General features: G+C 35.3%; 1 protein-coding gene across 1 annotated transcript; it reads left to right on the top strand.

The window, feature by feature from the left end:
- Positions 1–550: 550 nt before the first annotated feature.
- LOC111796096 (V-type proton ATPase subunit D-like) lies at positions 551–3,334 on the top strand. Its single transcript, XM_023678787.1, has 2 exons — positions 551–723; positions 2,253–3,334. Exon 2 carries the CDS (start codon positions 2,265–2,267, stop codon positions 3,048–3,050), a length of 786 nt encoding a protein of 261 aa, XP_023534555.1. The 5' UTR covers positions 551–723; positions 2,253–2,264; the 3' UTR covers positions 3,051–3,334.
- Positions 3,335–12,242: the final 8,908 nt, after the last annotated feature.

Below are 12,242 nucleotides of genomic sequence, written 5' to 3'. Positions count from 1 at the left end.
GAGAACTTATGTTCAAAGTGGACAATATCATACCATTGTAGATAATTGTGTTCGTCTAACACTATACAATTATACTAATGCGTATCCTATTTGTGGTATGGATAGGGATGAGTGTATTTTCTTAAAATTTTATGAAAGGAAGGAAAATATTTAGATGTGTGTTATTTATTTACAGTAACTAAAACGTTTTGATGTTGTGATGCCAAATGTGCATTCTTACCGCCACAAATCTCATCAATAGATTTGGTATTTTTAGAATCATTAAATCAATATGAGTTTATTAAAACTTTATATGAAAATTGATTTTAATAATACAATATGTTTTGTACTAAAAAATTTGGACATTATTTTAAAATTTTCTATCAATACACTTTTGACTTTTTTAAAATATAAAAAATTACCCTTATGGTTAATAGAGGAGATAAAAAATATTAGTCACAAAATATTATAAGCTATATATATATATATTAATAAAGTGGAAAATAAGAACCTCTGTCATTTCCATTATTGTTTACTGTGAATTAATATTTATAAATAATTAAGTAATCAGAAAACTCCAAAATCCTTCCCAGTTCTCACCCTTTCCTCTCTTCTCCCTCCCACTGCCACGCCCACGTCCACGGCCACGCCCACGTCCACGGCCACCGCCCCGCCCACGCACACCGTCTGCACCATTTTCCTTTTCCCCTTTCCTTCTTCTCCATTTCTCCCTCTCGGCCGCAGGTTAGCTTCTTCTTTAATTCTCCTTTTGCCTCTTCGTTTTACTTAATTTACCATTGTTGGGTGTTTGCTTACATTTTGAGATTTTTTTTTGGTTTTGGTTTCGGTTTGCCTCCATAATCTACACGGATTGAACTGAAGAAAGGGATTTTTCCTTATGATTTCATGAATTCGGTCCTTAATCAATTCTCTCAAATGGAGTTTAAAACCTTAAGTTTTCTTCTCATTTATAACCTATCTTTTCGCCAACACCTTAGTATTCTTTCCCCCTCGATTCGCACAAACCAGATCTGAACTGGGGATCCTCTTTAGATCTGAATCTACAATTTTCTTGCCAAATCCCCATTATTCTACTTCCTTAAGCTCTTTTTTAATTACTAAAGGTTTAGTATCGGTTCCATCCGATTTTAGGAGCGCTTAGCACAGTAAGTAAACCACTGATTGGAATTTGATATGCACTGTTTCAATTGCCTTGAATGATGATATGTATTGGAAAAGCATGCTGAAAATTTCATGTGTTGCTATGTGAACTTTGGCTTGGGTATTATCATGCTCAAAATTTCATGTGATTGATGAATGGGTTTAATAGGATTGTGAGAACATTCCTTACAGAAACTTGTTGACCTTTGTTATGTGGCTCTTTAGTTGTTGGGGTTGTGTTTTTTGTGTAAACATTGAAACACTACACGTTTCATGATTAAAAAGCATAGGGCTATACATGTTAGATGTAATGTGAAAAGCATATGTGGTGCAAGGGTATAGAATCTGTATGTGAGGAAAGAAAGGATTATAGGTGAATATCAATGCCTTTGATCATATGATAAGCGTCAGCATTGCTGGATTTTGCAAAGATAGAGGTCTTTCTAAGATCCTTGGAAAATTTCACGAATAAAAGCTAGTTTAACGAATGATTCCAACCAAGTGCTAGTTAGAATGGTGAATAACTCTTAGATCGAACTTGGAGTCTATGATGGTCACTCTTAGATTCCAAGATGACTCACTCTATTCTTTTTTTGATTTGATACTTAAATCTTCTTTGCCTTGCTTCTTGTAATTGCTCCTTCAGGTACATGCAATGAATAGTGGTTGGATTCATATCAGTCAAGGGCTGATATGTCACTTGTGGTGTCGGGGTTTTTTTTCGTTAGGATTGACTATTTATACAATATTTAAGGAGCATCTTGTGTGACTTAATTTGTTGTGACATCACATGAAAGTTGTGCCTGTCTCCTTTGGTGTGCTTGCTTACTAGTTATTCATGTCCCAACCCCCCTTGCAAACAGCAAATGACTACAAACCTTGTGACTTTAATGGTGCTAAGGACGACATATGATGGACTTCTGATGAAGTATTTTCACTTGTTTTACGTTAGTGGTTAAATTTCGTTCATTGCATAATTGATTCATTGTTACAATCAGGATGTTCCGAAGTAGACCCAAGTGTGCTGACTTTTACTTTCATGCAACTATACATTGCAAGTGATTGTGTTATATTTCCCTGATAGCAACCTTGCTTGGTCTTCTTGTTGTTAGATATTGAAAAAGATGTCGGGCCAAACCCAGCGTTTGAATGTAGTTCCAACAGTGACAATGCTTGGAGCGATGAAAGCTCGTCTTATTGGTGCAACCAGAGGTCATGCTCTCCTCAAGAAGAAGAGTGATGCTTTGACTGTTCAGTTCCGTCAGATACTCAAGAAGATTGTCTCGGCTAAGGAATCAATGGGAGAAGTCATGAAGACATCTTCATTTTCTCTTACTGAAGCGAAATATGTTGCTGGTGACAACATCAAGCATATCGTCCTTGAGAATGTCCAAAATGCAGCTATTAAGATTCGATCTCGGCAGGACAACATTGCTGGTGTAAAACTCCCGAAATTCGAACATTATTCGGATGGTGAGACCAAAAATGATCTCACAGGGTTAGCCAGGGGTGGACAACAGATCCAGCTATGTCGTGGCGCGTATGTAAAGGCAATTGAGGTTCTTGTTGAGCTTGCTTCACTTCAGACGTCATTTTTGACTCTTGACGAGGCAATTAAAACCACAAACCGCAGGGTTAACGCTCTAGAGAATGTGGTGAAGCCAAGGATAGAGAATACTATAAGTTACATCAAGGGAGAGCTGGACGAGCTAGAAAGGGAGGATTTCTTTAGACTGAAAAAGATTCAGGGTTATAAGAGAAGGGAAATCGAGAGACAACGAGCCAACGCCAAGCTATATGCGGAGGAACAGCTTGCTGAGAAGGTGTCATTGCAGAAGGGCGTCTCCATAAGTTCAGCTTACAGTCTATTGTCTGCAGCTGGTGAGAAGGATGAGGATATTATATTTTGAGTTCAAGGTTAGTTCTTCTATTGTTTTTTGGTTATCTGTGGTGAAAATTTGATTTGGTGATCTGAATAAAACACCATAAGCTGTAGGCATAATGTATTTATTTGATTGCTGTCAGTTTCAAGGCTTCCGGGTCTTGTAATTACTTGAGTTAAGTAAGTGGGTATGAATGAATAAAACACCATATCAATCTATTTATTTGATAAAAAATGGCCTTCCATGTCAACTGTAGAGTACAATCACAGTTTGCTTTGATAACAGTTCAAAAATTTGAATTTGTTGTTTAACGAGGTGTGCAAAACCACCGTGGAAGTAGATTGCCATTCTTAAAGCTTTGTCGTGTAAAAATTTGAATTCTGGAGTAAAGGAGAAGAAGCCCATAGTAGCCTACAAGATCCAACCTTCAAGATATCTAGCAACCAGATTTAGCCTTTCCAAGCCAACACGTTCTCAACAGCTCAACACATCGACCATCATCCTAGCTAAGCCCAAGCTCACGATCCCTACTCAGCCAATACCAACCCAAGCCCAAAGGTTCAACCCATGTCCCAGACATCAGGCCAAGCTCACTACATAGAGGCTTAGCCTAGATGCACAACTCACTCATTCTATTGTCAATTGACTCGATTAGCCGCTTCAAGTTCAATTCAACCGATTTGAGTTTGTTTAGCTTATTCAATGGTATTTCTCACTGATTTTTATATGAATTAGGTGGTTGTAGCTTTATGATTAGGCTTTGGCTTTAAGAACAATTTCTGGATTGTTTTGAATGGGTTGAACTTATGTGACGGTCAGTTAACTTGAGTGTAGAAGCATTTGTTAAGCTTATCAAGGCAAGTGGATTTGCAGTTGGGATGCTACCGACTATGCTCATAAATTAAACATAGCTATGAATTATGTTGGATGAGAAGTTAAAATTATGAAATGTATGAAAATATTTATATGCATCATTTCACTAACTAATGGTTTTCTTGTATGCTCATATAGTCATGTATTACTTCTCGTTATGTATTCTACAAATACGTTCACTCATGATATATTATTTTTATTTTTTCTTTTTCATTGATTTTTGTTACATGAACGTGCACTAGCCTGAGCGTGCTTAGTAGATTAATGTGCATGTGTGGATTGTGAGTCAAGCACTATGCATCTAATAAGACCCAAAAATAAAAGTAGAGTCTCAAGTAAGTCACAAATTTAGATCTCTATGTGATTGCGTTTTTTTACCACAACAATATAGTCATTTAATGAGTATTTGACAATATTTATTCTCTTCCCAACATTTTTTCATATAAAAGCAAGGAACTTTGAGTTAGATGATAAGTTTTTGCAATGACCCGCTTTTTAATGTCTCTAACAATAGGGATGTCTCGTAGACTCCAGGTTTAAAAGGCGGTATTTTTTTTTAATTGGTAAAATGAGATGCAAAGAATTTAAAGTTTCAAACCCAATAGTAAATCTGACATAAACATACTTTCAAAAGAATACTTTCAAAAGTATTCGTGACATTTAAAATAATATTAAAATGACAAGAAAGAAGACGATTCGCTCTAAAGGACACCTACTACAGCTGCACAGTGTCACAATCACACATTTTTTGGGATGCTTGCAAGCTATTGTGCGACATTCACTCCCACCATTAAGTGAGTTAGCCAACTCGAATTCGTGTTGCCTTCGGCCGAACAACGTATACCTATGCCTCTGACCTCGTCTTGAGAAAAAAGTTTTAGAAAATTGGGGCAGGAAGATTTTAGAAAGAGAGTTTGAAAGCAAGGTTGAAAGCAACGTTGAAAGCAATGTTATAAGCTAGCATGCAAAAAAAGTAACACAACTACTTAGACAACATATAACTCAGAGTAGAAAGAATTGACTACTAGTCGCATCCCCTACTGCACATTCTAAGGCATTTCAAGTCTACCAAGCGTAGACATGATTTTAGCGAAGTGTCATACTAATAAAAAAAAAAAATACAATAAGAAATTGTACATCATTAGAGCTGTAAAAGAACGTGGTAAAGTAGTACAACACGAGGGGTTTGATATCCAACGAGTATACAACCATGAACAACACGCCTTGACATGAGGGGTTTGATATGCAACGGGTATGCAACCATGGATAACATGCCTTGGACAAACATGACCATGGCGAAACATTTTATAAGTAAGCACATGTCACTTTGAGGGAGACACTCTTTGCTACTCCCAAAATAGGTAGGGCCATGGAGTTGACGATTTTCATCTTCCCTGAGTCTCGGTGCCAATTTATGTTCAATCATTTGACTTCGATCTCAGTCATAAAATTGTGGGTGATTCCAGAGTTGACCATTATGCTTTTAGTCAATCTATGGTTAACCCACCCCTCTCCATTCATGAGACCCTTTTCAATGGGCTCTTTTGACTCCCCCTAGGGCAAACAAATATTTAAGGACCCCATACTAGGGTTGTCTATGCTCTCGGATGATGATATTCTACTTTACCGCCTCCAATTTCGATTCTGAGTCTACGTCTAATGCAGCTTGAAGGGTCGCTCTCTTGGGCACTCGTATACTCTATGGCTCCCTCAAGAGGTAGGTGGTCGGTTGAAGTAATTTTGATTGTAGGGCCCTCACCCTAAGACTCTACTCTTTTGTTGGGGTGCTCTTTGATCTTACCCTTCGGCTCCCGGTCTATCTCTTCCTCAATTATGGGTGAATTGGATCTATTGTTACAACTGCCTCCACTTAAGGAGAGTTGACTTCGGCTTACATCTTAGAATCGTTCATCAATAGTTCAGTCTTAACATAGGCTGTGGAGAGATGTGTTGGTATAATTTTGACTTTTCCCACAACTTGAGTTCCTCTACCAAGTGGAAGACTAAATCTATAGAAAATGCATCATTTAAGATCATGTTTTGAAATAAATATATTAATTAAATTTAAAATAAAAAAATAAAAAAAAAATGAAGAGAAAAGGAGATATGAAAAGGCGTGATGTTTAATTTATTAACAAATATTTAATGGGTTTCCTTTGCCGCAAATGGTAACCTTTTTTATATTCCCTTTTCAGTGTTTATTACTATTTCCTTTTTCTCTCTCTAAATAAATTATTTGTACTCAATATTTGTATGTACCTTAATATATTCTTTGTCGTCGTTGCCTTCAACTCTACGTTGTCCCATGACCGTATCAAAATTTTATAAGCATGCATCATTATACAATTCTTAAGCTACATATTTTTATTTGTATCCCAATTCAAACGCTTATCCGCTAATTTTTCACATTATTATTTTCTCCATACTAAAAATGTAACGACCCTAAATGTTTACGTACTCAGAATTGCTACTAACGTCTCGTGCTCGTCTCTAATGTGGAAATATAACTCTTAAAAGTAAATTTCATCTATAGTATGGATGTCGAAAATATTTAAAACATACTATTTTCTGGAAATCACAGTCATGGTATTACGTGTTTAAATACAAAATACTGAAATATAGAAAAAATAAAAGCAACACAAATTAATTTAAAATAAGGTTACACTATGCACATGTCTCTACCCTATGCACATGAATCTACTCTATGCACATGCCACAGTCTATGCTTGTGATGTTGTTGTCCTCCGTGCAAGTGCAAATAAGGAAATGCATAACAACCTATTCTAACATAAAATTAGAAATTTAAATATCTACCCTATGCCTAACCTAAAAAAATTTAAATATGAATCTACCCTATGCACATGCACCGTCTCTGCTTGCGATGTCGCCGTCCTCTGTACAAGTGTGCCTTACCTTTACCTCTTTTCAAGTGCGCTGTACAAGTGTGCCTTACCTTTACCTTTGTACAAGTGTGTCTTCTATCTTATGCACATGCACAGTTTCTGCTTGTGATGCTGTCGTTCTCTGTACAAGTGTGCCTTACCTTTACCTCTATACAAGTGTGTCTTCTATCTTATGTACATGCACAGTCTCTGCTTGTGATGCTGTCGTCCTCTGTACAAGTGTGTCTTACCTTTACCTCTTTTCAAGTGCGCTGTACAAGTGCGTCTTACCGTGCCGAGAGTATTTCGAATAATACTCATTAAGATTGGCCCATTTAAGTATGGATTTCAAATTAAAAGTTTTAATGAAAGAGTTATTAATATTCTTTAGTGGTTGAACTTGGTTGGCCTCGACATTAACTAATTTTTTTATATAGTTTATTTACGTGGTCTACTTTTATTGCATCTTGCTTTTAAAGTTTAATATTTCCTTTATATTACATTATATTGACAAAAATATTACTATGGACTATGATGAAATATTTATTTGTTGTTTTAAATATTAGTTTATGAAAATGTATATGAGCATCTTGCATTTAATACCTAAGTAAATTTATGGGCACTTTTTTATTCACTAAATAAACTACATGAAATAACAAATGAGTAACATTACTAAGTAGGAGGTTATATTAAGTTGGTAGGTTTGATGAAATTAAGGTTTCTATCTTGTTCAACAAAATTTAATGTTTAATACCACGAAATATTCATAAGAACAAATACATAAACTTAACCCACTAGAAGAGGTAAAAGCACACACACACTCATAAAACACTCACTTCCATACTAAAAAGCTGAGAAAGAAGAAGCCACAACACACCCCAAAACAAAATATGGCAGAAACAATACAACTTCTTATCTCTTATTGTTCTAAGCATTTGGTTTTGAAGCAATGCGGTGGATAGCATGGCGGCTGCCGGCGGTCCTTGAATCATCATCCTTCACCCCTTCCATATTGTTCTCCGATTGGGCACCGCCACCGCCTCCGCCGCTGCCGCTTTTCTTGACTGAATGATGGCCAACTCCAGGGCTGTTTCCAGGCATTGTCGGGCGAAAATCGTCTTTGCTACCGGTATTAGACTGGCCGAAACCAACGACGCTCGGAGAGGAGTGGAGAGGCATTTGAGGTTTGAAAGGCCTTCCCTGGATTTGGTGAGTTGCAATGGCTAGGAAGATGGCGAGTAGAAGGATAGGGAAATGGGTTGCCATCTTTGTGAGGGAAGGGTTTTGGAGGAGGGAATTTAGGGTTTGTAAAATGGAAGGGAGAGTTGAGTGAGGAGAAGACTTGATATGGTGAGGGAATTTATAGGCCTCATGACAATGCCTAAAATGGAGGATACCTATTGAATATTGAATAAACTAAACTTGTGGATACAATGACTTTGATTTGAACGGTGTACAATGTTTGATGTAAACTTTTTTGAGTGACCTATCAAATATACCCTAATATTATGTAAAATTACCCAATGAGATCGTTGCAATGTGATTGTGTGAGATCGCACGTCGAGGTGAAACGAAACCTTTCTTATAAATGTCTGGAAACCTCTCTCTAGTAGACGTGTTTTAAAACTGTGAGTCTAACAGTGATACGTAATGGACAAAAGCGGACAATATCTGATAATGGTGGGCTTGGGCTTAGACTGTTACAAATGATATCCGAGCCAAATATTGAGCGGTGTGCCATCAAGAACGCTGGATCCACAAAGGGGTGGATTGTGAGATCTCACATCGGTTGGAGAGAGGAACGAAACATTCTTTATAAAAGTGTGGAAACATCTCTCTAATAGACATATTTTAAAACTGTGAGGTTGACCCTGATACGTAACGGACCAAAATGAACAATATCGAGCTTGGACTATTACAAATGGTCTATTAATAACCGGGTTTATTGTTTTGAGTGATGAAAGTCCCACACCAGCTAATTTAGGGAATGATCATGAGTTTATAATCAAGGAATACTCCCTATTGGTACGAGGCCTTTTGGGGAAGCCCAAAGCAAAGCCATGAGAGCTTATGCTTAAACTGGACAATATCATACCATTGTGGAGCGTCGTCTTCGTCTAACATATTGAACCTAAACGAAAAGATCTTCCTACTCCTAAGTAATTAAACAAAACCAAATTATTTATGCATTCTCTCTCTCCCACATGTAATTTTTCACTTAGGGATGGATAAGATTTATGTTCTTGTGATTTATAAATCCACTTTAGTTGGAAGACATGAAGAAGTGGATGGTTTATAAGATATTGATTTAGTTTATATGTTACTTTTATTTATATATATATATATTCCAAATTTGGTCCATATAATTAAAAAAAAAAATAGAATTTAGTCACTAATTAGTCATAAATAATTCTATAGTTTAATAAAAATCTTAAAATATAGTTCACTAAATANTTGATTTGTTAAAATTATGGTAAATAATTTGTATTTAGTGAACTATATTTTAAGATTTTTATTAAACTATAGAATTATTTATGACTAATTAGTGACTAAATTCTATTTTTTTTTTTAATTATAATAATAATAATAATAATAATAGATTGAAAAAATTAACATAAATATTGAAAATAAATGAAATGATAAGAGGTGTGTGGAAATATAGTGGGCGGTTGACCATAAAGATTTATAGTACACGACAAAATAAAGTGAAGAGCATTTGTTTTGTCCTTCACTTATTAATTTGAAGTAAATGATTCCCTTATAAATTATAGATATTCCTTTGATATTGATATAAATAATAATAAAATCAGCATGTACTACACATACTATTATTCTCTTTAGATTCATAATACTTTTTTCTTCATCGAATCTAAATATTTGACCCTTACTTTAAGATGGACAGACATAACAAACATCAATATATATATATTTTTTTAATTTAATATTACTTTTTGGCCGACATGATCATTAATATCATCTTTGTACTCAACTATCATGTTTTTAATTTAAATGTTTATTTATTTCATTTAGTTTTAAACATGTTTTTGAACAGGTAAGTCCATGACTGTATTTTAAGATGATGTTTATGTTTTATGAAGAAGTTTAAATGCTTATTTCTGTATAGAAATGATTACGCTATGATGATGATGACGACTCTAGGTAAGTAGAAATTTAGGGTCATTATATGTTCTCACTTTTTAGTTTTTAAAAAAATTGATTTAATATGGACATGTGGTGGAGTAATTTGAATACAAAAACTCAAGAATCGAGGACTAGAACGTCAACGATGAATGTATGTAGCCATATTGAATTTTTCTTACGATATACTTTAAGAATTGCTGGGATTTCATTCTATCAAAGAATTAAGCCAAGAACCACAAGTTAAGAACATAAACTAAACCTTTTACTTGGAGATCAAGGTATGTTAAAATAACCTAACAAATAACGGGCTACCCAAACACCAAATCAAAACAAAGTATAAAGGCGTACAACATATTCACCAGGCTAATCAAGTAATAACAATTTACCTTGACATACTATGAAACATATAAATTTGAATGCTTATGAGAGATTTCACATTCATGCATATAGAAGCTATACAACTGTAACTATAATCAAGGTATAACCATTCACGGTATCGAAGTACAACTCTCATCAAACTAAATTTATCCAACACCCCAAGTATGATACTAGATCGTTTGCCCACAATCCAAACCGATTCCTACAAGCATTACTTAGAAACTTGCTCCATGTGGTTATTTACATGATCGTGGACTTCTCGAAACTTTATCGGGTCTTCAAGTATCCATTTGACTAAGCTACTTGACATTTTCCTATGAATGAGACATTATGGAATGTGTGAGACAAGTACCTAAATTTGAATAAAGATGAATCAAATAGTGTGAAATGGAAGAAAAATTTTGGATTTCGGTTCTGTACAGGTGGGTCAGTACAACGGGTTGGGTCAGGCCATGTCCCACGATTTTTGGCCTTTTCCTTCCATCTTCTTCTCGATTCTTCTTCCCTCTCAGCACCCTACATCTTCTTCTTCACGAAAACTCACCAACCTCCCTTGAAAACAACCTAGGTACGAAGACCCCTGCGAAATGTATTAGGGTTTAGGGAAAAACAACGAAAATCACACCACTAGAGGCTTACCGTCGGAGTTCTCCCTTTTCTCATTCGTTCGAGCCATTTTCATATCATATTACAATATATATATATATCTGTTCTTCACATGTTGTATAATAATCATATCATATCGTAAACACTTCGTGGTCATATACGTCCCTAACTTATCATAGCCTTAACGTCCTTAGATATATCACAATCGTATCGTTACTTGAACGTACCTTAGTCGTAACGTTACAGAATGCATCCTAATGTTATCGTTCTATCAATCTATTATAATCCTATCACTTTCTACCCACAACCTAGTCATATTCTTTTATCAATCAATCATGATCATATCGTTGTTATCAATCTCTCCTCCATAACACTTCGATACGTAACCTAACCTTAACGTTTCATGAACATGTCTTACTCCTATCGCTACATTACGTTTAGTGCATCATTCTTGTATCCTATCTCAAACATATCATTGAACACATCTTACCGTAAGTATCATCATACAATTCACATATTATAACATATCATAAGCATATCGATTCACAAACAATTCACACATATGAATATATATGACACGTGCCGAAGGTCATAGATTCCTAGTGAGTTTTTTTAGAGGGTTTTAGAAGAGTCTTAAGTCTTGTGGTATTTCCTTTAGGTGTTTTTTTGGGTCCTAACTTGGTTTAGGTTCCAAACTTGTTCTAAACCACTTCAAATCTGAAGCATATCTTCATATTCTTTAGAATAGGTCTTATAGAAAGTAGTAGGTCATTTGGAGCTCATTTAGACCTTGAAATATCATAAGTAGTCCTAGGGGCATTTTGGTCATTTTATCCCTAATTCTTTGTTTTGCTACTTAACGAGTTCCAATGGCTTTTAAACTTCACCACATCATCAAACAGCATAAAGTAAGATATACTATGGAGTTTCATAGCATTTGAATGTCATCTAGGTCATGAACCATAGGTAGATATCCTTAAGAGCATTATGATCATTTTACAACGTTTCTTGGTTTGCCTACTTATCCTTATCCAATGACCACCAAATTTCATATATATCCTCAACATGCTATAATATGCTTAGCATTAAAATTTCATAGACAACTGAGTTGTTCTAGTTAGTTATTTTAACGTTAATTAAATCTCGAGCAATTTGATCGATTCAGGGCCTTAACTCACGATTATTTGATTTTTTTTTTTTTTCATATATCTTTAATTCATACTTGGTAGGGTTCATATGGAAATCCAAGCAATTTCTACGAGTATTTCTTAAGAAAAGTTCAAGGTGGCTACTTACCTCGTCTTCGATGTTTGGAACCTCCGTTCTCAAGCTTTCGGTA

The sequence above is a fragment of the Cucurbita pepo genome, chromosome LG05, assembly GCF_002806865.2.
Source record: "Cucurbita pepo subsp. pepo cultivar mu-cu-16 chromosome LG05, ASM280686v2, whole genome shotgun sequence".
NCBI classification, from domain to species: Eukaryota; Viridiplantae; Streptophyta; class Magnoliopsida; order Cucurbitales; family Cucurbitaceae; genus Cucurbita; species Cucurbita pepo.
This window is presented reverse-complemented; position numbering and strand designations above follow the sequence as displayed.

Coding starts and splice junctions, on each gene's coding strand:
- LOC111796096 (XM_023678787.1), top strand. CDS start 2,265: ATGTCGGGCCAAACCCAGCGTTTGAATGTAGTTCCAACAGTGACAATG.